Here is a 26,678-nt window from a genome sequence, read left to right as displayed (position 1 = left end):
AAGTTTAATGAACACACTCAAAGTGGGGCTTCGCCGTAATGACGACACATCCAAAAAACGGCAGCCATCAGTACACGTTGTCGATTTGGGCCAAACGGATGAGTGAACTCGGGGGGGGGGGGGGTGAATGAACTGCCCACTCATCATCAGTCAATCACTCTGCTAGTTAGTCAGCAAAAAGCTAGCAGAAAATCTATCCCGCTGTAAGTTAGGTGGAGAACTCGGGCCAGAGGAGTTCACACTCAAAGAGGAAAAAAAGCCATAGTAAGAGAGACATAGCTGGACAATTAGGCGAGATCCTGGAGACAAAAAAAAAAACAATAAAAAACAAACAAACACACATTTAGAATTCAGACTTAATTAGGATTCAAATTAAATGGTTCGCAGTCTATTAGGGAGAATACTTTATTGAAACTCTAGGGAGTATTCAGAGGGAGTGCATTGAACATTCAGACCTTTTTGTCTTGCTGGCCTGTTAGTTTCTCTCTGGAAACATACCTCACATAGAGCTTTGTTATTTGAGGTCACAATGGAGCGTAGAGAGAGAGAGAAAGCGAGAGAGAAACTGATCTGATCTTACTTATCATTTATTATAAACAAATTGGACAATTTATTAGGTATATTAGGTTTACTCCACCAGTTAAAAACTTGGACTGACATTAGCCACTTAGACAGTTTTGGTAAAGCACTTTCCCTTCAGCATTCGCTGAATAAGTGTTAAACTTCAGGGGCTTTAATTTCAATTAATTTTGCTTCAGCACTGCATTCATGCTGCTGTCCAACACCACATCCCCTTCTACATATCCTTCACTATAACACCGACTTTAGTGACTATTGCTTTCTTATGATTACCTCCCTTTATCCCACCACTTAAAGCTCTGCCTGTGCCACAAATTATTTGAAAAATAAAGCAGTGTAAACCCTGAGGGGGAAAAAAATCCTCAGTCTCTTCCAATTCATTGCATTGCTAGTGGAAAGACAATTTTATACAATATCAACACAAAATAGGGGAATTCAGTGTCAAATAATATTTTCTCTTTTTCAAGTAGCACATAAAGAATGTATTACTCACAGAATGTACCTGTTTTAATATTAAATCATTCAAGGGCACTCACTTCGTTAATAAAACACATTGCTGTGGCTATGTATATTTGATAATGTGTGACTCTTAACCTATCAATCACACAGAAACAGAGTGAGATTTAATTAAATTGCTTATTAACTGTGATAAAGACGGTTTAAGTGTCTCTTTTGTCGTGCTATATCGTAGGCCAATTTATTAATATCTAAAACCTTTAGCCACTGCAATATAAATCCAACAGAGCCAATGTCACAACAATCCAAACTGGTATAAACTTTAGAAAACACACTAGGTGTGAAAACAGAATAACAGAAAACAGTTAAGGTATAAAGTAACACATTTATGTATGGCCAAAAAAAAAAAAAAGGAAATAAAAAGTGTTACTCTGGCATTCTGTCAAGCAGCTACATAAGGAGCCACATGGAATGTAGTATATGCTTTAGATTAAAATAAATAAATAAATACATAATACTTTGGGGACTATTTAGTCTCAGCCACAGAAGCTCTGCCCACAAGACAGTGTCTGATACTTGAATAAGTTAAGATGGCCTCACTGTCAGGATTCTGCCAGGTGCATTCAGATTATCTCTCCATACATGGCTCTGGTATCAGTTCAACGTGAATCATAAACACTGTCCTCTTCTACACATCATGCCAAATAAAGCAGACTTGTGATTGGACCTTTTGCATGCCAGTCAAACTTCTTCTGCAGTAGTAGGCAGTTCTTGGCCACGTTATGTTTTGAATGGTACTAGGCTCTCCCTACAGAGTCTGGCAATGCCACATATTACCCAGCATGCACTAAGCCATCATGAACATGATGTAAACTTCAGACGTCTTCTTCTGGTTCCATTATAACAATATCACAATGCCGAGAATATAGGGCGAAATGTGTGAAATTCCCTTTTGATGTGCTTGATATGTAGTGTTTGTGCCCTGGCCTGCCCTTGGCTGTTGACTCATAGTGGAATGAATCTGTGAATTGTGGTTTAGGCCAAAGTCCAACCCTACCATCTGAAAACAGGAGAAGTCCCGATTCAGCAGAACATTTTTCTAATCCTCAGTCAACCATTTCTGGTAGATAAGATGGCTGCAATAACCTCAAATTCCTGTTCTTAGCTCATCTGAGTGGACTGAAACCTGGTGTGGTCTTTTAATGTCATCCATCTGCTTCAAAGTCTGAGACATTTTGTATTCAGAGAAGCCCTTCTGTACACAGCTGTTGGTAAACAGCTGTTATTTGAGTCTTTGTCACCTTCCTGTTAGTTTGAGGCTGGTCATTCTTCTTCGACCCCTCTCATTAACAAGGTGTATTCTCCCACAGAGCTGCTGCACGCTGTGTGTTCTTTGTTTGTCGCACTACACTCTGTAACTCAAGAGACTATAGGGCATGAAATCACAAGCTGTTAAGCTGTTTCAGAGATGCTAGTGTCAACACATCTGGCATTATTGTTCATACTATGGTCAAGCTAACTTAGATCTTGTGTCTTGCTTGATCTAAGGTTTACACCAGAGTCTTTCCACATCTCCTGTTATATTCTTTGCACCCACATGGTTCTCTATTCAGCGCAGCAGGATAATTGCGTTAACGAGCAGGTGTACAAAATAAAGTGGCCACTCATGGCCAGATGTACGTATGAGAACAGCCGCGGAGCAAAATGTGCTGCACAATATGTAATTTGTGCCCACAATGAGTTGGTAAATGAATATTTGATTTACTAGGACCACAAACCATGTAGAGGACTCCATGCTCATAAGCCACAGGGTTGCCAAATACTACAGCTGCCAAAAAGCTGTAAAAAGACAAAACATAGTAGGGTCTGTGTACCTTGTGTGTCTGTGTGTTTTTTGTTTCTATGTAATGCTAATTTTTTTAAACTATTCTTTTTCTAAATAAAGCATTTAGTTTTTTCTGTTTCAAAATGTCAAAAATCTTTTCGGCGATGTTTTTAAACACCTGAATGCCTTGAATGTATTCATTGCAAGTTCTGTTAAGAACTGCTAATTTATTGCAAAAGACAAGACAAAGAGAACATGCTAATGATTTCAACACATTAAGAAAAGCTATGTATCTCCAAGTCTTCAAACTGTTGATAGGTGTTGAGGATGAAAATCTTCTAAAAATATGGCTCAGAGACAGGTGAAGCCAGTCATTGTAACTTTTCAAACTTCTGCTCACGTATCTCAGAGGGCAGCAGAGCATACTTGGAGCGGGGTGCTGATTGCCCAATACAGTGTACATGAACTGGCGGAGATCCAGGACAAAGTGACTATCACTCTAAAGAGGCTGTATGGAGAGGAGAGGGAGAGAACAAAATTAGAGTAGTGTGAGAGAGGGAGAAAGAGAGAGAAAGGCAGTGAGTAGGTAGAAAACAAGGAAAAAAATAGAAAGAAAGAGGCAGGAGAAGAAGGAAAAGAGGTAGAAAGAGAACAAGAAAGAGATGGATGGAAGGTTGGGAGAGAGAGAAACAAACAGTGACAGACAAGGAAAGAAAGAAAACAAAAGAGACGGACAGCGAGAGACAGGGAGAAAGACGAATATCGATTACGTAGTTCAGATAGAGTCATGATCCGATCGATCGGGTGAGAGCAGCCACTGAAATGTCATGTGATTGATCTGCAGATGAGGGGAAGTGACTCAGAGTTAAATGAAATTTCACTCTGAGTGTTTCTTGAGTGGCAGCTACAGTTTAAAGTGGACAATTTGGAAACTGCAAATTGGGCGACCAGTGAGCAACAGAGCCACTCGCAGGAAATGTGTTCCACCAAACTGCAATTAAGTCAAACACACAATCAGCACTAGATCTCACTCTAATAATAATAATCTGTAACACACATATCTGTTCCATGCAGGAAACAACACTCAGTCTTATTGGATTTACAGAGCATTGCATAGTGTCAGGTGAACAACCCCAAAAAATATTTTGAGGATCATATGTAGAAATTTGGCAGCAAAATTAACTTAGAATGTATGGTGTTGTGCTGGGACAAGCAACCAATTTACATTTACCAATTTAGCCTTCAGCAGCTCGTCCAGTCCCTTCACACGGTTTATTTAAACATATATCAGTCTTAAAAGCACAGTAGCCAAAACACTGTGTATAACTCTAAAATTCTGTGAATTAGTGGGACTAATAAAGGATGATATTATCTTAAAAGATAATGAGAAACTTGAACTCCTTTAGTTGTTAAACATGGACAAAAGGTAGAAGAACATAAAAATACTCCCAAAACGTAAGATATGAGCTCTCCAAAATGCAGTGGGGTGGGGGGGTGTGACTTTAAAAGCTTCAGGGGATGTAAAATTGGGCCTGAGGCAAGTCAGGACTCACTCACATGCTTTAACGTAGTGTTAGTGAGCTTTCTCCCAAGGCAGTCACCAAAAATAATGCTAATTTGCCAAATTAAAAAGCAGGGAAGAATAAAGCTGTGTGAGCGCCATTTGGTAGCGAAAATTGAAGGGCTGTGTAGATGGAAAGAAAACACTGAAGGAAAAAAAAAGGGAGAAAAGCCAGAGAAACTACAGCAGAAAAAAAAATGAAAAGCATCTTGGTTCATTCAAGGAACATAAATTACCCATGCTCTGAGGGGCCGTGAAAGTTTCTTCCTCCGGAGAAAACAAAAGGCTAATTTGTCTTCATTATTCCAAAACAAGGCAACATTCGGAAATAACTCTGTTTTTCCCCTTCTAACAAAAAGGATGTGCGGTATAAAAATCGTGAAACAATGGAGAGGAAATTAATTACATGGCAGACAGACATTCAGAGTGATAAGACTGACTATGATGACAGAGCGTCACAATGCTGACAAAGAACATGCTGGGATCTGTGGAAAAGAGGCAGTCAGAGAGAAAGGCCACGGATCACTCACACTGAGAAGACACACACACACACACACCCACACACACACACCAAAGGCTTGGTTTAACACCACATTGACAAGCTCAGAGGAAAACTCTAGACTGATGTGTCATATTGTGTCCCGCAAACTCTCCGTTCACACAACAACAGTAAATCTACAATCAGTGAAGAGGGGTCTGGACTGCAACACTGAGAAAATTCTTTCCATTCTCTTCGGTGCATTAAGCTGTTAAAGTATGACAGTTTTCTACATTGAGATATACTTGGCGCACCATTTTCCTTCGTACTTTATCACTGGATGGTCACTGCCACACACAGCAGCCACAGTTAGCTCTTCTTAATTTCTATTACACACCCAAAAAAATAAAGAAAACCTGGACATTGTTGTAAAGTATATAAACAATAACCTTAATAGAGAACCAAACTTAGATGAGTTTGAGAGGGGGGGGGGGGCATTTTGGGAATGTATTTACTGAAAAAATTTGTCCTGAAACTCTAGTGCTAAATTAATGAAGTAAAATGTGTTTTCCAAATATGTCTGGGCTACACTGGCTACTTTTTTGTGAAAGTTGAAAACTATAATTTGGCTCTTTGCTCAACTGCTGCTGTAAGTGCCTCCATTTGGGGGAAAAAAAAGCTTATTCAAATACATTTTAAAGAAAAAACTAATATCAGCAGATAACCAAAGTTTCAGAATCTAAATTAGAAGAAGAAAAAGTGGTATTGTGCCAACCCTACTTCAGACATTTATTAAGAATTAAGAAGCTTGGGCCTACTTGCATGACAATGAGAAATCTACTGGCCCTTCTGCAATGGCATCAAAGGCTGAGTCAGCTTTTTATATAAAGCCCTCGCTCCGTTTGTGCCAAAAAGGGGAACTCTCTGAGCCTGTTTCAACCCTGCTCTGTGGCCCAGTGAGAGTAGCTCATGATACTGATTCTGCTTAATGAAGCCTCAGAGCAAGCTGGTGCCCCCAAAAAGTCAACATTTAATAAAGTAATGTGGACTTTACCAATTAGGAGATTTTTCCCAAATACTTTATTTGATGAGATCTTAATTCAACTCATTTTACTGCTGCTGAATTAAACCATAAAGTTTACCCTCTGTTTTTAGGAATTATTGCGATCAATGACCATGTAACATTCAGACTCTAACTTTCTCCCAAGGCAGCCGCCATAAAATAAAGCTAATTTGAACACATCTTAAAAGCTAGAAAGTAGAAACAGTTTGTTTCTGTTGCTAAGGTCCACACTGCAATTGTTCTTTATGGCCACTGCACTATACCCTTACTCTAGACCTTGAGGGTGATAGGACACAGCCCTCAACATGGCCTGTTCATGTGAGCTTTGGGTAAAGACAGAAAGAACAAAATCACAGACACAAGAGGCTGAAATTAGCTTTTTGGTTTGCTGGGCATAATCTCTGTAATCAGGTGAGGAGTTCAGTGATCTGAGAGAAGCTCAGGGTAGTACCGCTGCTCCTTCGCCAGTTGAACTGGTTCATATAAGTATGCCCACTGGACACCTCCCGCTGGAAGTGTACCGGGCATGTCCAACAGGGAGGAGGCCCTGGGGTAGACCCAGGACACGCTGCAGGGATTGTATATCCAGCCTGGCTTGAAAAGACATAGGGATTCCCCAGGAGGAGCTGGTGGAAGTTGAGAGGGAAAGAGTTGCCGGGGGTTCTTTGCTTGTTCTGTCTACAGAACAACCATGAAAGTGGATTAAGTACAAAAGAAGATGATGATGAAGAAGAAGAAGAATACTGTCATTTTCATTCAGTAGTGAATATTGGAGGATGAATGTAAAAAAAAAACAGAGTAGCTCATGATATTCTTTCTGCTTAATGAAGCCGCCAAACAAGCTGATGCATTTCTTATTTCAGACTTGCATCTTATTTCTTAGCTAATGTATGTGATATCTGATAATAACATATGTTCTTCAGAATATTGAGGGTTATTGTTGTAGCCAGAGGTTGGCGTAGATGATAAAGCTGCTGCCTTCTATGCAGAAAAACAGGGTGGAACTCCCAGTTTTACAGATTAGCAAAAATGAACGAGTAGGCTTTGATTCCCTGCTTAAGTAAAGCAAAGATCTGTAAAAAACTGTTATTATCAGCTAATGTGAGAAGCAGTAGATCTGTATTGACACTGTACCTGAGCATTTAAAGACACAGACGGTCAGGAACAGTACAAAGGTAGAAACAGGCGAATGAGTTACTTTTGGGGTACCTTAGATTATTTAGTAACAACCAGGGCACTGATGTTAAATTTATTGGGAAACTATTAATATAATACCATGATATTATCCACATATTAACGACCCAGAAGGTGCTGTAAAGTAAAATCTGAGGTACTCCAATCAGAAGCTGATGATGAGGAACATCCAAGAAACACTGACTACAACCTGCCTATTGATTGCACATATGGCAACCTTTTTTGAACACTTTAAAAGCAGTCAAAACGCACACACACTGCAGAATTAGCACCACACAACTAATAACTGTGGTCCAAGGAAGGGCAACCAGTAAACTGGTGGCAGGGTCATGGCCTCCCAAGGCTCACTGAGGCACCAGAGGAGCCCATTAGTCCTATCCCACAGAAGAGCTACTGTAACATAAAACGATGGAAAAGTGAATACTGGCTCTGACAAAAAGTAGTTAGAACACACAATGTATCACAGCTTGATGCGTATGGGACTGCATGACCATGCTGACCCCTTTGCTCCCCTCGCATATCAATAAGCCTTGGGCACTCATGAACCTGTGGCTGTTTCCCTTCACTGTGTCCTTCCTTGATCAGGCTCCAAGAACTGACTGTAAAACTGCTGGCTAATTCATCACACCTTTGACAACTGTAACAAAATAATCAACCTCATACACGGCGTCTATCAGTGGTTTTAATCTTGTAGCTGAATGGAGTAAATTACATTTGGGTTTCTTAGACTGAATATGCAGTTAAATCTTAGATTCTTTTCATTCAATTATCAAGCTGAGATTTTTATGATATTTCACCAATTGATACTGAGGCTGCCAATTATCTCAGAGCTGACTGTAGATTAATCATAATTGGAATAAGGACAACGGTCATTTTAAATAGGCATGCCACAGCCTAACTTGAAACTGAATCTTCCGTTGCTTGAGTTCCTGATAAACAAATAATTATTTCAAAGGCTTGGCAAAAAAAAAAAGCCAGGGTTTTCTTAACAACCTGTCCACAATCAACACGGCATAATAATGCATGATACACAGTGTATTCTATTTCATGGTTGTTAGAGAACAGGCTGAGAGCTGTCTCTCTGAAGTCTGCCAGCCATCTTAAAGCCCGCACCCACTCCCTATTTTCCCTGAAGAACATAGCACTCTGGAGAATCTACATTGGAGAAGAGGGAGTTTTGGCAGCGGTGCGGTTTGGTGAAAGGTGATCCGTACTTAACTCTTTCATCTGTGGGGTAATTAGCGCAGAGAAAAGGTTTAATGCCGCAGTAGCAGCCGCTGCCAAGGTAACACACACTCTAATCTCCGACATAAATTGGATTTGCTTAGCAGGGAGAAAACCTGTGTCATGTGACATCACATCTACCTTCACCACATAAATACACTCACAATCTTTATCAGCTTCACTTTTTTTAATCACGCACATTTCCGACTTTCTCATTCGTGAGAGAGCTACTAAACACAGAAACATTCACAGTAATAAACAGAGAACTCTAATAAGAAATATAAAACAAAATAAAATCAATATTTGTAAACTGAAAGGGATAAATCATTGCATCAATCAATGCCCATGTAATATCATATAACAGTGTGACCGAGTGGCACCAGAGTCTAAGCACTGGCCCTATCTCTCCAGTGATGCCACTGCAATCCATGGCAAGCTCTCTAGGTGGCAAAGATTAGAAGTAGAATTAGAATTAAAATTACTTTATTGACCACTGTGCTTGTACACAGACAAATTTGTTCTCTGCATTTAACCCAATTCTTGCAGTGAAACACACATTTACACACACTAGTGAACACTAGGGGGCGGTGAGCACAAATGCCAGGAGTGGTAGGCAGTCCTAGCCCACTAGTTAGCCTCCTGTGTCCCCTAGTCACTAGGCATACTGATTTGTGCAATGACTTTGCATTGGCAGTCGCTTATAAAAGAGGTGGTGGCTGGCTTCACACATCTCTGAGGAAACTGTACCTCCACCCTACCAGCTTGGTAACATAGTGTGATTGGGAAAACTTACCAAGTGGAGTGGCACTAGGCTAAATATGGGTTTGGTTGTGTGTTTCATCTCCTAATTTCAATATTGCAAACCCTAATGTTCAAAGTAATTAACTGGCTTGAGTGATTCTATTTTGCACTCAATTGAACAATTCAATTATTTTCAACAATTTCTTAATTTTGAGTTTGTGAAAGTGTAAAAGTTAGATTGAGCAGAGTCCTGTTTTAAGTAAAAAATAGCTGTATATGATTGATTTAACTGAACTTAAATGTTGAGTTTATGCAGCATGAAGTCACAGACAGAGGACGGGTGCAGCAATTTTCAGCCGAGATGGTGGACGGTCTGGGGTTCACTGCTTTTAGGGAATGTGGACAGGCTTATTTCAGTGTGAGGGCCGGTGGCGCAGCAGGTAGAATCACTTTCACATAGCTCCAGAGTCCTAGGGTCGAGGATTCGAGACCTGCATTGGGTCACTGCCCTGAGGAGTTTGGTGTGTTCCCCACAGTGCAAAAACACACTTTGGCAGGTGGACTGGCCGTGCAGGAGTGGGTGTGAGTGTGTAGTGCCTTGTGATGAACTGGTACCTTGAGGTAACTGCTTACAGACAATGAATGAATGTATTTTTAGATTAGTTCATAGTACCTAGTAGTATTGAAAGAAGTTGTAGACACTTAAAGTAAGTGTGTGCGCATTCTTCAGACATATGAGTTTATGAATCTTTTGGCAACAGATTTCCTTAATTATTTTGAGTTCTGCGAACTAATTCAGGTTTACAGTGTAGGTTAAATTCATCTTAAATAATAACTATGCCATTATTAGAAGATCATTCAATCACATTAGATACTTTTTCACTCAATTAGTTTTCTTCAGCTTATGAAACAAACAAAATCACCTCATTTAGAAAAACTGAGTTCCTAGTCATTGGTTGTTCACAATTATTCTCATATATTTCTAATTGAAACCAAACGTAATAATTGTTTTGTTTGGTTTACGTCAGCAGTGTTCTTTCGTCTATTTGGTAGGTGTTATTTGTGTAAATACTGGTATCTAAATTTACTAAACCTCGAGCCAAATTCAAAGAATGCATAAATAATTTGACTGACCCAGAAGTTTCTGAACTAAAGAACATTCTTTTAGAAAACATCCAATCAAATGTGTCTTTTTTTTTTATTAGGTTTGACATATATTAAAAAATTTTGACAGCCTTAATAACAACAAGTAACAGGACCAGGGGGTAAATATACTGTTTCATTTGAGCTACATCTCATAGCACTGATAAAATACACTCTGAAAGGCTAGTGTCCCAGCCACTGGGTCCTCTCCAGCTCTTAATGACTTATTCATGGTGCATCTAAAAACAGCCCGCTCCTCAAACAAAATGCAGGTTCTCAGCACAGTCCAGACGGAACGGCCAATCACTGTCTACTTTTTCCTGTATGTTTCCGTTAGACTTACTAGTTGGGAATATAAGTACATGACCAAGAACATATAACAACTATAAAAAAAAAGCATTGTGTGCTTAGAGTTGGACACTGTGAAAACATTACAGTTATTGTGTTCATTTCTATTGGTATGAATTTTTATTTTGCTGTTGTGAAATTTAAAAAAATTTAAATGATAACAATTTGGAAATAATTTAATTTGGAGGTTCTGCTTTTCTGAGCATACTGGGAATAGTGATAGACATATGCATAGTTCAATACAAAGAGACCACGATGCATCCTGCTGAAATGTTCTTTGCAAGGATATCTATATTAGAACACCTAATGACCCTTAAGTCATTTACAGAATCATACAGAGACAACCCATTCTTTATTAACTGTTGAAATACTAGAATATTATTATATGCTAAAGAAAGCTAGCGTATTTCCATTTAGAATTTATTTCTGATATAACATCTATATATCTGTCCCAAGGCAACACTGCAGCATTGATAAACACAACACATTTGAACTGACACTAAAGTGGGTGACTAAAAGTATGCAACAATGTGTTAGCATGTGCTATCCCTCTGACTTAATGGCACAACTTTACATATTTACAGGTCCTCACTTATACTTCCAGGACATTTTATATAATGTTATAATTCTCCATGTCTTTCTATGAACAGACAACAGAATTCCAGCTTTCCAGGATGCCTGGAAGCCCTGCTGAGTTAAATTCATTCATTCATTATCTGTAACCTCTTCTCCAATTCAGGGTTGCGGTGGGTCCGGAGCCTACCCGGAATCCCTGGGTGCAAGGCAGGAATACACTCTAGAGGGGGTGCCAGTCCTTCACAGGGTGACGCCTGCACTCACATTCACACTTTTGAGTCACCAATTCACCTACCAACGTGTGTTTTAGGACCGTGGAAGGAAACCGGAGCACAAGGAGGAAACCCACGAGGACACAGGGAGAACACTACAACTCCTCACAGACAGTCACCCGGAGCGGGAATCGAAACCCACAACCTCCAGGCCCCTGGAGCTGTGTGACTGCAACACTACCTGCTGCTCCACTGTTTTACTGTAAATTCATATTTTGTACAGTCTACATTCAAAAGAATACTTCAGCATGTGGTATGTCTGTGCTCAAGTGCCTTACCTAATCCACGTCATCAGCTCCACAGTGTCTGGATCATAAAACTCCCTCAGTTCAGACAGTTCCTCCATCAGTTTGGGCCAGAACTGCACACACACACACACACACAGATTAATTGCTTAAGAAAGAGAAAAAGAGACAAAGAGAGAAAGAGAAAGAGTACACAAAAAGGAGACAGAAGGAGATACACATGTAAAGAAACAAAGAAAATGCAAGGAAATAGAGAGAAAATAGAGTGACAGAGAACAGAGGAGAGAGAGAGAGAGAGAGATCTGGATATTTTGAGATTAAGACTAGAAATTGAGTGCAAGCACCTGCATATTTTATGTGTGTTTAAATATTGCCTGTACACTGTTGACAGAGCAGAAATAGTCCATCAGGGGAGAAAAGAAATCCTCTTAAAAACAACAAACATGGGGAGAGTGCTAGCATTTCTCCAGTGAGATTTTCTTCATGGTTGTCTGAGCTCAGCGCAGTGCTGCCCGCTTTACTGCTGCCCAGACAGATTAGCCCAATATGCAAATTGAAAAATGATAGCCCTGCTACAAATGTCTTACCTTGTAATAAAGGAATGCCAGAACCACAATCGGAACAAAGTACCTGATCAGCCTGAGCTGTAAAAACAGAAAAAAAAACGTTAATATATATATATATATATATACACACACACACACACACATATATACGGATATATGCGCATACACACACACAAACATACACATACACACACACACACACTTTCACAGATTTAGGTTGTCACTACTTTGTTGCTACATTGCCACCTAGTGGAGAGCACTGCAAGTGCATGTTGTAATACTGTAGCAATCTGATAGCAAGCTTTCACAGAAACTAAATCTCCACTCATAACAACTACAGGTGTAATGCAGCTCTCGAGATACATCTCAAGACCGAGATAGGATCTATATTCTTATTTTGTCAACTTCCACTTTCTCATGAACTCACATTTCATATGGCATTGCTTATCTTCCACGTCCACATACTTACAAACCCAGGTGCTCCTCAGCTGGATGCATGTAAACGCATTCGTGCCAACTTGTATTCTGACTAAAAAAGTCCATGACTGAACACAGTGTGAGGACATTAATGAGGCTCTGATTGCACATATTAAAAATTACACTTGCTTAGGCGATGGGAGACTGAGGTACACAGGAAAAAGTCTAATTCCACTGAGGTGTAATCCTTCTATTGTTAAGTTACTGGTGGCATGCTTTTTTTCCTGAAGTTCACTCCACAAGCAATTATTAAGAGTGATAAATGAGATTATTTTCAAGCATGTGATAGGATGACTCACAGGCTGTTGTAGATTGGTTGATATAGTTATTCTTCCTCACCTAAGAAGTATAAACAGGTGACGCACTGCTAGCTTTAACACAGAAGACTATTAAATAGTATAGTGGGTAACACTGCTTCTTTCCATGTAGAAGGAACTAAGTCCCTTCTCAAGTAATAAAGCTGGGCTACATCATTAAAATATGAGGCAAGGCTCTTGATGCTGGGACCCCTACTCTCTGTAACATGACTGAAATTATAGCTGTCAGATGAAAAGATATATTTTTAAATGGCCAGAAACCATGGTTAAATTCAGTTACAATATATCGCCACTCCCGATAAATTGCGAGAAAAAACAGTTCTTGGTCACAGTGCGAGTTTCTGCCCTCTGCTCTTACGTTAGTGTTTCCACTGACCTTAGCTGTAGTGTTGCAGTGGATCACTCTCAGACACAGTGCCCAGACCTCCTTGCCACAAACCCCAAAGGCAGCGAAAGCACACATATGACCAGTCCACAGATACTTCATCCTGCAGCCAGAGGAAAACTGTGTTTTAGTGCTTTTTCTTTCTTTCTATCATTTTTCTTATAAAAGGACAGCAAAATATACAGTGAACACATTATCTATGGATGAGACCACACTCTCAATCCTGTTAGTATTCAGAAGACAGCAGACAAAAATTCAGAGAGTGATATATTGCAATCTTTTTTTTTTTTTTCCAGCAAAATAATTCACTCAGCATTATCGTTTTCTTCAGAAGGAGGCGAAAAGGCCTGCAGCTCAAGGCTTCCTCTAATAAGATGGAGATTAAAGATTAGAACTGGTCTGAGTGACAGGAAGAGAAACTGATAAGATAAAAGAGGTAGAATTTCAACATAAAGAAAAACTAAACGGCTAGGCAGGGCCTGGAAATAATAACCGAAGAAAGGAAGGCGTGTTAAAATGAAACGTAAAGGGAATAAAACTTTCAGACTACTTTTACATTGTTTGACATTGGCTAACGCATGGCTGCAGTTTGTATAGTCCCTGCTGCATATATCTACAGGGCTATTTAGCTACACAAATGCTGCTGTTGTAATGAATTTGCTTTCTTCTTTAGTGGGGAAAAAAAAATCCAATTGGTTTTTCAGTAGCACACAATCACACAACGAAAATATGCCATTTCTCAAACCTTTCAGAAACATGTCACAACTGAATGCGGTTTATCAAAAAATACTTCAGGAATCATTTAATCATCTTAAATCAACACCATGTTGTTTTGACACACTGCCATTTCAATTGTTTAAAAGTATTTTAGAACTCTGAGATCTGATTTGCAAGAAACAGCTAATGGTTGAGTGCCATCAGGTATTTTCCCAAATCACTCAAAATAGCTGCCGTCAATCCATGGGTTTAATTATCCTCTCACGTGAAGGATTTGTTTTATTTTTTTGTTGTTATCCCCATGGGAGGGAACACCAGTTGAGGTAAGGCAGGTATTTTCTTTGTTAGCATTTTATAATTGTGTGTTTATACTGGTTGCTGTTATCCTCACAGGGGTGTTCTATTATACTGTATTCATTCAGTCATTCATTCATTCATTCATTCTCTGTAACCGCTCCAATTCAGGATCGCGGTGGGTCCAGAGCCTATCTGGAATACACCTACGGACACTTTTGAGTCACCAATCCACCTACCAATGTGTGTTTTTGGACCGTGGGAGGAAACCGGAGCACCCGGAGGAAACCCATGCGGAAACAGGGAGAACACACCACACTCCTCACAGACAGTCACCCGGAGGAAACCCACGCAGACACGGGGAGAACACACCACACTCCTCACAGACAGTCACCCGGAGGAAACCCACGCAGACACAGGGAGAACACACCACACTCCTCACAGACAGTCACCCGGAGGAAACCCACGCAGACACAGGGAGAACACACCACACTCCTCACAGACAGTCACCCGGAGCGGGAATCGAACCCACAACCTCCAGGTCCCTGGAGCTGTGTGACTGCGACACTAACCTGCTGCGCCACCGTGCCGCCCCTATTATACTGTATATAATTCTTCTACTTTTTATTTGTTTTACTGCTTTAACATGTCTGTACTTTCACACTGTTTCTGTAAAACACTTTAAATTGCCATTGTGTATGAAAGGTGCCATATAAACAAACCTGCCTTGCCAGTACTATGTCACTCCGGAATATTATTCTCCAACTTCACTGAACTGCTCAACACTGAGAGGAGAAAACCAATCCTAATTAACTATCCGATTCTGCTACGTAAACCTACAGATGGTCATGTGGTTGGGGATAAGTCAGAGAAGGTCAGACACAATTCTGCAGCTCCCTTGGAATTATGTGGAATTCGTAGGAAAACTCCTATTCTTTGTGTAACTTTGTGTAACACTGACCTCATGGTGGAGAAAGCTAGCAGGCCGAAGAAGACTGTGTGTAGGAGATTGTAGGCAATGTCTGGCCGCATAGTGAAGGTCGAGTCGTCTCCTTCTCCGGTCCCTCTGCCCAACCCAGTCTCTCTGGAAAACCAGGTAAAGGAGGAAAGAGAAATGCATTAAACATTGGAGAAAGGAAAAAAAGACTCGGTGACATTAGAACCCTGATTATTCCTCAGTCGTCTTGTTCAAAGTAGAGAAAGGTTAACCGGCTTATCTGAAATGAAGCTCTATTCATGTTTGTGTGAGGGAGTGTGTGTGTGTGTGTGTGTGTCTGCTGGCTACAGACGGAAATGAGAAACAGGGTGAGAACAGAGGAGAGTACATGGTTAAAGGACAGGACTACAGCAAAGCTTCAGACTGTGAAGTACTCTGAGAATCTGAATGTGTAAGATTTACATTTAATAATCAGCTATATGCGTGTTTATATTAACCTGGAATACTAAGCAAGTGTGAGTGGACAACATATCATTATCAGGTCTTCCCTGTTGTACAGTTTTTTGCCAATTACTCTGCTCTGAATAATAGCAAATACAATCATTTACGTATTATAATTAAAAACAATTCCTGTTAAAATATTGCTTGATTGTCTGTTTATTTAGGTGAATACCTGAAGTTGGTAAAAGCAGCAAGTGCCAGCACAATGATCAGAACGGAGAGAGTGCAGAGATACGGGTAAACCAGCAGAGTACCACCCAAGCGATCAAACGTATCTAATGGCAACAAGCCAAAGGCCTCTTCACACAGATAAAGACTAGCATCAAAATCTCTGAGAAAGAGAGTGAGTGAGAGAGAGAGAGAGAGAGAGAGAGAGAGAGAGAGAGAGAAGGAAGGTATGATAAAGATGATGTAAAAAAAGCACCATACATTATGGCTTAGACGTTAGAAAAAGTTGTTACAGTGATATGGTCCTGAGGGCATGGTGTAATCTGAAATAGCTGTAATATTGAGTGAATGAGTAGATTACACTTCATTCCAGATGCCATTTTTCACAGGGGTAAGACCTTTATAAATCACAGGGGATTAATGTCTCCATGTAGTCTCATTGTAGAATGGGATACTGAATAAAACATTACATTAATGGCTTTGATTGATGATAAAAGGCTTAAGTCTACAAAGGCAGAGAATTCCAATACAGAACATACCTAGTGGCCCCCAAGCCAAACTTGGCCTTTATGAACTTGAAGATGTGCTCGTCTGACCTCAGCTGCAGGATTCTCTGAGAAGAGAAAAAGAAGAAAAAAAAGTAGGATGAATCAGGTTATGTGAGACAGCATGCGAGAGAGAAAATATTTGTGTGTGTGTGTGTGAGAGAGAGAGAGACAGAGAGAGAGAGAGAGAGAGCGAGAGCGAATGAGACAGAGAGAGAGAGAGAGAGAGAGAATGAGAGAGCGAATGAGAGACAGAGAGAGTGAAAGAGAGCAAATGAAAGACAGAGAGAGAGCGAATGAGAGAGAGCAAATGAGAGACACAGAGAGAGAGAGAGAGAGAGAGCGTGAGAGTGAATGAGAGACAGAGAGAGAGCAAAAGAGAGAGAGCGATTGAGAGACAGAGAGAGAGAGCGAAAGAGAGAGAGCGAATGAGAGACAGAGAGAGCGAATGAGAGAGAGAGAGAGAGAGAGAGCGAGAGAGAGACATAACAAAAAAAAATAAAAATAACACAAGTCCCTGGGTGGTAGTTAGACTGGCCAGAAGTGGAATTCCCCTGCAGGTTACAGGACGGAGGATGTAGAACATGTCCCAGTGCTCACCTTGGCTGAATAATTGATGATGAAAGTTAATGTGAGGACCAGGCAGGCATGGAGAGCCAGCTTCGCTACACGAGCAACACAGCTTCCTGTCTTCAGCCCTGTCTGAGGCACACACACACACACACACAAAAAGGAGATTCAAATCAAGGTCTATTTCCCTTCCTCTCTTAACATCATCCTCTTTTAAAGTGTCCTCTCTCCCTCTCCCTCTAGTTACAGTTACTGGCTGAATTAGCTTCACACCTGGAAGTGTTTAATGAAGAGTACAGCCACAATGAAGCTGAGCACCAGAGAACCCAGAATCATGGAGTTGCAGAACTGTAGCGTCCACACACACAGCAGACTCACCACCTGCACGAGGTACAGAGACGTCACCTTTACAGAGAGAGAGGAAAGGACAATGATGAGAAAACTCTGGCCATGTTTTATTGCAGTACACAATACACAATGGCACAGTATAGTTTTGGTAGAGTAATAAAACAGGACATCCGATATCCCATCCTTTATTTATCTGACGCATCACAGACAAGGTGTAAATTGATTTAGGTGTGATTTTGTGTCATCGTGATAGCTTTTTATTTTCACAGTGCATACTGTCTTGAAACCGTCATGTTGCCAACATAATGCTGCATGTAATTAACAGTTCTGATGTGCTCCTACAGTCCCAAGGCACACGTAGGTCAATAGGCTACGCCACAGAGCTTAAATGGAGCCTACATTTGCCAGTGATATACAGCCATAAACAATCTCTGTTTAGACCGATGTCACTGTATGGTTTAAAATGGATAGGTGGAGATGTGCTTTTTGTGAAATCACAAAAAAGACTAATTCAAAGCAAGCTTATGGTAGCGTTCTGAGGGAGTTTAAGTGCGTTACCTGCTCCGCTGTCAGAAAGTCCAGTGCGTCCAGAGTAAAGATAAGGAGGGCTTGCACCAGAAGGATGAACTGATTAAACTGCCAGGTCAGACAGAAGCAGAGTGTGCAAACAAACACCAACCACAGCACTACCCTCTGTGAACACAGCGTGCACATACACACACACACACACACACACACACACACACACACAAGATGTTAATCCCTAACTATCCAGACACCCAATCATACACTGGAACATGAGGTCCTTGTCTCAAGCCCAGGTGTGGAGAAGAATTCTTCCACTGAAGCACCATCTGTCTGAAGGACCGGAACAGACTGCTATCACCTCTACAAAGAATACAAGCTGACAGAGAACAAATGTGTGCACCAGAGAATAAATATTTCACATGGTTCAGTAAATACTACAAACATCTCTTTCATATTTCAGCCCACTGTTTAAAAATGGCCTTCTTTCCTTGGCATTACCTCAGCCTTCACTGTTAACAGATGTTTTCTAATGCAGATGTTATGGACAAAAGTAAAGTTGCGAATAAAACTTTCGAAAGACTACCTTATTAATAATTAGTTATGTGGCACGTGTGTACCTGGTGCAGCGGTCTAAGCTGAGGACGCAAATAGCAGGTAATGGCAGCGACCTGCAGGGCGAAAAACGGCAGAGACCAGTTCTCTCTCAGAGAGATTGTGAACTCCACACGGGTGGTATCCACTCTGTAGAAGAATAAGCACAGAAATGCTGTTGATGCTTTACTTAAATTAAAACATAAAATAAGAAGTTGTAATACAGTAGTTGGAGCAGACATGTGTTCAGAGGGTAATGTTTTACACTACTTACAAACATTTATTAAACTATCCTTCACATGCCTCAGGCTGAATTATCGCAGTTACACTACATACCTAAACATTGGTAGACATCTCTTATAACTGGTGCTTTTATTCACTACTTCAGATTACACCATGTCTAGCACTGGGCTGCGGGGCTATAGAACTATGTTCTGTGGACTGGATCAGAGCTACCATTCAAATTGTCCTGGAAATGTTTCAACATACTGTACAGCACTCTAAGATTAAAAGCTGCAGCACAGGGAGAGCAAGATATATATTAATACCATTCATTCATTATCTGTAACCCCTTATCCAGTTCATGGTTGTGGTGGGTCCAGAGTCTACCTGGAATCACACCACACCACCTGGGAGAACACACCACACTCCTCACAGACAGTCACCCGGAAGAAACCCACGCAGACACAGGGAGAACACACCACACTCCTCACAGACAGTCACCCGGAGGAAACCCACACAGACACGGGGAGAACACACCACACTCCTCACAGACAGTCACCCGGAGAAAACCCACACAGACACGGGGAGAACACACCACACTCCTCACAGACAGTCACCCGGAGAAAACCCACACAGACACGGGGAGAACACACCACACTCCTCACAGACAGTCACCCGGAGGAAACCCACACAGACACAGGGAGAACACACCACACTCCTCACAGACAGTCACCCGGAGGAAACCCACGCAGACACAGGGAGAACACACCACACTCCACACAGACAGTCACCCGGAGGAAACCCACGCAGACACAGGGAGAACACACCACACTCCTCACAGACAGTCACCCGGAGAAAACCCACACAGACACGGGGAGAACACACCACACTCCTCACAGACAGTCACCCGGAGGAAACCCACACAGACACGGGGAGAACACACCACACTCCTCACAGACAGTCACCCGGAGGAAACACACGCAGACACAGGGAGAACACACCACACTCCTCACAGACAGTCACCCGGAGTAAACCCACACAGACACGGGGAGAACACACCACACTCCTCACAGACAGTCACCCGGAGGAAACCCACACAGACACGGGGAGAACACACCACACTCCTCACAGACAGTCACCCGGAGGAAACACACGCAGACACAGGGAGAACACACCACACTCCTCACAGACAGTCACCCGGAGGAAACCCACACAGACACGGGGAGAACACACCACACTCCTCACAGACAGTCACCCGGAGGAAACACACGCAGACACAGGGAGAACACACCACACTCCTCACAGACAGTCACCCGGAGGAAACCCACACAGACACGGGGAGAACACACCACACTCCTCACAGACAGTCACCCGGAGGAAACCCACGCAGACACAGGGAGAACACACCACACTCCTCACAGACAGTCACCCGGAGGAAACCCACGCGGACACAGGGAGAACACACCACACTCCTCACAGACAGTCACCCGGAGGAAACCCACACAGACACGGGGAGAACACACCACACTCCTCACAGACAGTCACCCGGAGGAAACCCACGCAGACACAGGGAGAACACACCACACTCCTCACAGACAGTCTCCCGGAGGAAACCCACACAGACATGGGGAGAACACACCACACTCCTCACAGACAGTCACCCGGAGGAAACCCACACAGACACAGGGAGAACACACCACACTCCTCACAGACAGTCACCCGGAGGAAACCCACACAGACACAGGGAGAACACACCAAACTCCTCACAGACAGTCATCCGAAGCAGGACTCTAACCCACAACCTCCAGGTCCCTGGAGCTGTGTGACTGCGACACTACCTGCTGCCCTATTAATACCATTCAACTTTTGACAACACTGCAAATTACATAACAACATAACAATTAGTTTACATAACGATAACAATTTGCATAGACATTTTACAGTCAGGCGGCACGGTGGTGCAGCAGGTAGTGTCGCAGTCACACAGCTCCAGGGACCTGGAGGGTTCGATTCCCGCTCCGGGTGACTGTCTGTGAGGAGTGTGGTGTGTTCTCCCTGTGTCCGCGTGGGTTTCCTCCGGGTGCTCCGGTTTCCTCCCACAGTCCAAAAACACACGTCGGTAGGTGAATTGGCGACTCAAAAGTGTCCGTAGCTGTGAGTGTGTGAGTGAATGTGTGTCTGCGTCTGTGTTTCCCTGTGAAGGACTGGCGCCCCCTCCAGGGTGTATTCCCGCCTTGGCCCAATGATTCCAGGTAGGCTCTGGACCCACCGCGACCCTGAATTGGATAAGCGGTTACAGACAATGAATGAATGAATGAATGAATGAATGAATGAATTTTACAGTCACACGTACAATATGACAAACAGAATGTGAAATCAATGAGAACGCTAATGCCTGCAGATAAAAAGAAAACAAAAATGCACATTGACAGACTGTTCTATCACTTTTAGAGGGTAGCAATGAGTAATCTTTGTTTAGTCGAGCTCAAGGTATATCTTCAATGCACTACTGAGTACTAACTGATAGGATACAAGAGATCTGATGAGCAAATTTGCATACAATAAACGGTTGCATACAATGAACAAAGAGTTAATTAAAGTTATTTACATGGCACTTAATCTTCAGATAAAAATGACTGATGTAGGCATAGACACCAGTAAACCAGGAACTCTAATGGAGTACTAATTGTCAGCAAGCAAAAAAAATCAATTAAAGAGTACAACAAATCTAAACATTCTGTCAGCACCATATTAGTCTGCAAGCAGAAGGTTTTGATTTATTATTATAACAAACATCTTAAAGTTTATTTTTTATACCTCTGCTTTTCATTAATTAATTAATAGCATATACAAACCCCTTTTTATAGAATGATGCCAAAATCAAAAGCAAAATTGTTAACTGTCTAGAACCTTTATTTTACAAGAAAGCACAAAAAAGCTTCCAATGTATTTCTTTTTAAACATAATTTACTGACAATTTCAAAGGAGCACAAAATATCAAGTGTGTGGTGTGGTGTGTTCTCCCTGTGTCTGCGTGGGTTTCCTCCGGGTGCTCCGGTTTCCTCCCACAGTCCAAAAACACACGGTAGGTGGATTGGCGACTTAAAAGTGTCCGAGTGTGTGACTGTGTGAGTGAATGTGTGTGTTGCCCTGTGAAGGATTGGCGCCCCCTCCAGTGTGTATTCCCGCCTTGCGCCCAATGATTCCAGGTAGGCTCTGGACCCACCGCGACCCTGAACTGGATAAGCACTTACAGATGATGAATGAATGAATAAATGAACACTATCTGGTAAGTCTTTCTTAACTAATACCTATGGGTTTTTCATAAAAAAAGGATATTGTTACGTATATTACTCTAATGGTAAACAGTAATGCTCTCCACATTTCAGCTTTTCCTTCACCTCCACATATTTAGTTGCCTTATTGTGCTCGAGGTTCCTGTCCATGCTGACCATTCCTTGCTCTTTATTACTTTACACCTAGCCATTAATTACTATTTTATGTGTCCCTATGGTGTAAGAACTTAATCACTTAGTAATAATGCATAGGTAATGAACAGGTGAATAATATATCACTTGGCAATCAATGACTAATTAACAACAACAATTATTAATTGGCAATCTTTTATGTAAAGTGTTTCTGTTCAGTGGAATTTTGTCAGAAACTCGATGCACTAACTTCAAATAGTTTCAGAATAAGAATGAAGGCACAGCTTTGAGGGTGAATTTTAATTGTGTGTGTGTGTGTGTGTGTGTGTGTGTGTGTGTTGTTTGTGTGTGTGTAGTACCTGTTGAGGATGTACCAGACTCCAGTGAGAGCCCCAGCCAGCCACGAGTCACTAAGCATCCAGCTGGTGAGGAATAGACCAAGAACATACACTGCTTGTAGAGCAAACACAGTGTAAATGTAGAAATAAACTGGCTCAAGGTAGTCCTGTGGACAAAGAATGCAGTAAAATTTACAATAGAGAAATCAGAAATAAACTGTCACGTTACATAAACAAGCATGTGATCTAAGAAGAGTGAAAGCTGAGAACGGAAGTAATAAATATAATAATGTTTTCGGCATTTGATGTGATTTTAGCACATTTGCACTTTCATTTGGGAGTCTGGAGCCTACAAAACAACAAACTATGAAATAAGATTACCCAGTCAGTTTTTAAGGGGTTGTCCTAGTCAGAAAACACGAAAAAATCAAGACATTCTGATGTTGCTTGTTTTCCTGTCAGTTACATCCTCATCGCCTGTGCATTTCCAATCACAACCCACCAGTGCCGATTGCTCTAAGACTGCAAGGGAAGCTCAGCTTCCCCTAAAATGTAAAAAAATAAGTGATCAAATATATACTGTTGTGTGTACATGTCACTGAATAAATATGCACTACAACGCGCTCAACTTTTGTTCAGAATCAGCTTCTTCTCACTGGTAAAGACGCGGCTTTTCTCTCAATCATTCCCGCAGCTTCACAGTGCTTTAAACAGTGTCCACTGAGTTCAATAGCGAAGTGCAGCATAAGGAGACGAGTCATTGGACAAATGCTGGGCTTTGTCCCGCCCATCGGACGCTCAGCGTCTCTGGGGGTCTATGGGGCAGTGGGCTGGCCTCAGCTTCTGCATGATGATTGGATGATCTGTCTGAGGCTGAATCCCTTTTTGATTGACAGCAAAATGAGCGAATCAGCGATCCTTTGGTGTAAAGACACTAGTCAAGTCCCTGAAAAAGACGCCTTGTTGGTACGACAGGGTCAAACATCATTTTCTTAAAAAGGAACAGAGGGGAGAATTTACGTATAAATAAACTGACACATTTTATGATGTAGGCCGAAACTGAGCTTCCCCTCCTTGAAAGACCAGCATCCGCCACTGCAACCCACATATATGTGAGAACATGTGGGAATATAATGTACTGTTTAATTTTCAGAATAGTAAAGTGGTCTCTACTTTTACACAGAAATAAACTGCTTTATTAAAAAACGTTAAAGAGCAATCCTGTTAAAACTAAGTTAATGTGTTTTGCTACCATGACAACATCAGCCTACCTGAATGGGCAGGATCCTGTAGAGGATGCTTAGCAACACCTCTTGATAGATGTTCATGCGCTGCAGAATATTGATAGTCCTCTTAGACTCTGTAGTGTTGTCATTTATGAGCTCATACAGACCTGTAGAAAAACACACAGAACACCCTTAATAGCAATGGGAACTTAATAATTACCTCAATACCAACATATTCAATAAAGAAATGTTGCTCAAAGCATGCTTCAAGCCTATTATGACACGAAGCCCGATCTCTCAACAACGATAAAGTGGCACCCAGAGAACAGCTATAGACATTGCTACAGCCATTTTCTTTTTGATGGGCAATGGCCTAATTGTAATGATCTTCCACACTGCAGCACAAAAGAAGCCCATTCTAAATATGGCTGTTAAGGGTTTTACCTCACTGAAACTTCAATCATCTTTGAAAACAGCTTCGTATTTTCCGTCTCTCATTCATCATTCTTCCTTCAGTAACATAATAAAACTTTCACTCCTGTGATAGCTTATGTGTTACACAAATGATAATGAAAAGCAGACGAAGTAGACACAGAAGCATGACTGGTCAGCTCGTTAGTTCATTTATAGTTCATTTTTCCATTTGCCGGACGATTGAAGTATGAATAATTGAAAGATTACCATTAACAGGGAAGCTTTTTGAGACGTGCAGCTGTTTTTTTTCAATCAAAAAACACATTTAAATTATTGTGCTGGAACAACAAGAAGAAAGAACAAGTTATTCTCTTTGGTTTCTGCTTTGTATCAAGCATGTTTTGTATTGCAAATAAAATAAGTACAGTCTTAAGTTGTGTGAAATGTGAGGATGCCCCTAGTTCCACGCAGAATAAAGTAAAACCAGTTTAATAAGTTAGTTGTCTGATAATGAAAATTATATTCCATTGCCTCAGCAAATATTTTGGAGATAACTGTTCTGACATTTAGGGCCTAAGTCTCTAATTGAAGCTCTATATGACAGCCCTAAAGGCTGAATTTATAAATATGTAGGAAAACAAAAATTACAAAAACATTATCATGTTTAAGTATCAACAACAATGTGTGATGTACAGGGGTTGGACAATGAAACTGAAACACCTGGTTTTAGACCACAATAATTTATTACTATGGTGTAGGGCCTCCTTTTGCGGCGTCAATTCGTCTTGGGAATGACATACACAAGTCCTGCACAGTGGTCAGAGGGATTTGAAGCCATTCTTCTTGCAGGATAGTGGCCAGGTCTCTACGTGAAGCTGGTGGAGGAAAACGTTTCCTGGCTCGCTCCTCCAAAACACCCCAAAGTGGCTCAATGATATTTAGATCTGGTGACTGTGCAGGTCATGGGAGATGTTCCACTTCACTTTCATGTTCATCAAACCAATCTTTCACCAGTCTTGCTGTGTGTATTGGTGCATTGTCGTCCTGATACATGGCACTGCCTTCAGGACACAATGTTTGAACCATTGGATGCACATGGTCTTACTGGTGCAATGTGCAATTAATGAAGATTGGCCACCAGGCTGCTCCAATTTAGCCATGAAACCTCCCACACTACAATAACAGGTGTCTCAGCTTCATTGTCTAATCATTGTATCTTTACCTTAAACATGAAAAGAATTACGGAAATGAAAAAAAGGATAAAATGTACCTACTGCTAAGATATTTATATTATCCTGCTGTTTGAGTTCGTAAAACAGGATCACTGAAAAAATGTCACAGTTCACAACTGAATCATAACCAGTCATATTTAACCTAAGACTACTGCAGTATAAGATTCAATGGAAATAAATGTTAATTATTAAAATACCAAACTATTTCTAAATATTCTCTTCATTTCCATTCTATTGCTGTAGCTCAATACAGAGTGATTAACAAGTACAATATAATCATTAAGAAGTGAACAAATCTCTGTACCTTCCTGTATAGATGGAGCCCTCAGCATCTGTTTATAGTAGGAGTAGTAGAGGCCACATTCTGTCCGAAAGGAGATTTCACGCTCAACTTCCTGCCGTGCAAGCCAAGACAAATGCAGTGTCATCAAACAAGAAAGGAAAAATAAACAGCTCCTATGAATCAGTTTTTCATAAAATGTCTGTCCCATATGAGAAATAGATACTTATAAAGCAATCCATTATTTTCCAATGGATGTTGAAATAAATCTCTCAAAGGAAATATCTTGCCAGAGATGCAATAAAAGTCCAGAGACAAACTGATGCAGTAAATTTGACTGATTAAAATAGTCCAGACTTTGACCCATCTCAGTTCATCCTGACCACATAAATATTCCAAATGGTCAAACATGAAATAAAATAACCAGGAAACATCAGTTATTCTGTGCTTCTTTTTTATTATTATTACTATAATTTAAAAAAGCATTGTATCGTTTTTGAATCTATTTAAAACAACTGGAGTTGTTCTATAAATGTACTTCAAAAATAAAGATGTAATAAAATCTTTAAAATATTAACCATCTATTTGGCCCAAAGGACCGTTATGAGGGAACCAAAATTGTGCTCCGAAGTACTTATTTTTGGCACCTGTGTTTGTTTGTATCTGCTGTTATCATGTGTCAACTCAATGTAAATATAATATCGCTCGAGTTCTAAGAGCTAAGCCAATTTTGCCTCAGCGTTCATGGTTTACAAAATTTCTGCAGTTTCTTGAAAATACAATGCAATATAAAGCATATACATACATCACCGCAAAAAGAAAATACATTACACATCCACCTGAGAAACAATAATGGAAAGTAATAAATGGAAAAACTAAGCTCCAGAGA

General features: G+C 41.0%; 1 protein-coding gene across 3 annotated transcripts in view; it reads right to left on the bottom strand.

Moving 5' to 3' along the window:
• The window catches only part of LOC136679525 (protein C-mannosyl-transferase DPY19L3-like), a 49,253-nt gene that overhangs the window by 12,049 nt on the left and 10,526 nt on the right, over nucleotides 1–26,678 (bottom strand). For 2 of the 3 annotated variants that reach the window (XM_066658110.1, XM_066658111.1), the window contains exons 4-16: nucleotides 25,814–25,904; nucleotides 23,909–24,030; nucleotides 22,659–22,804; nucleotides 18,676–18,799; nucleotides 18,089–18,223; nucleotides 17,456–17,587; nucleotides 17,213–17,314; nucleotides 16,607–16,680; nucleotides 16,072–16,230; nucleotides 15,423–15,545; nucleotides 13,442–13,553; nucleotides 12,293–12,349; nucleotides 11,739–11,821 (exon numbers count right to left, since the gene is read on the bottom strand). In XM_066658110.1, the coding sequence (XP_066514207.1) occupies nucleotides 11,739–11,821; nucleotides 12,293–12,349; nucleotides 13,442–13,553; nucleotides 15,423–15,545; nucleotides 16,072–16,230; nucleotides 16,607–16,680; nucleotides 17,213–17,314; nucleotides 17,456–17,587; nucleotides 18,089–18,223; nucleotides 18,676–18,799; nucleotides 22,659–22,804; nucleotides 23,909–24,030; nucleotides 25,814–25,904 (1,460 nt within the window). The remainder of the gene's footprint in view (nucleotides 1–11,738; nucleotides 11,822–12,292; nucleotides 12,350–13,441; nucleotides 13,554–15,422; nucleotides 15,546–16,071; nucleotides 16,231–16,606; nucleotides 16,681–17,212; nucleotides 17,315–17,455; nucleotides 17,588–18,088; nucleotides 18,224–18,675; nucleotides 18,800–22,658; nucleotides 22,805–23,908; nucleotides 24,031–25,813; nucleotides 25,905–26,678) is intronic. The other variant, XM_066658112.1, reaches the window with a different exon arrangement.

This window comes from Hoplias malabaricus, chromosome Y (assembly GCF_029633855.1).
Source record: "Hoplias malabaricus isolate fHopMal1 chromosome Y, fHopMal1.hap1, whole genome shotgun sequence".
NCBI lineage: Eukaryota > Metazoa > Chordata > Actinopteri > Characiformes > Erythrinidae > Hoplias > Hoplias malabaricus.
This window is presented reverse-complemented; position numbering and strand designations above follow the sequence as displayed.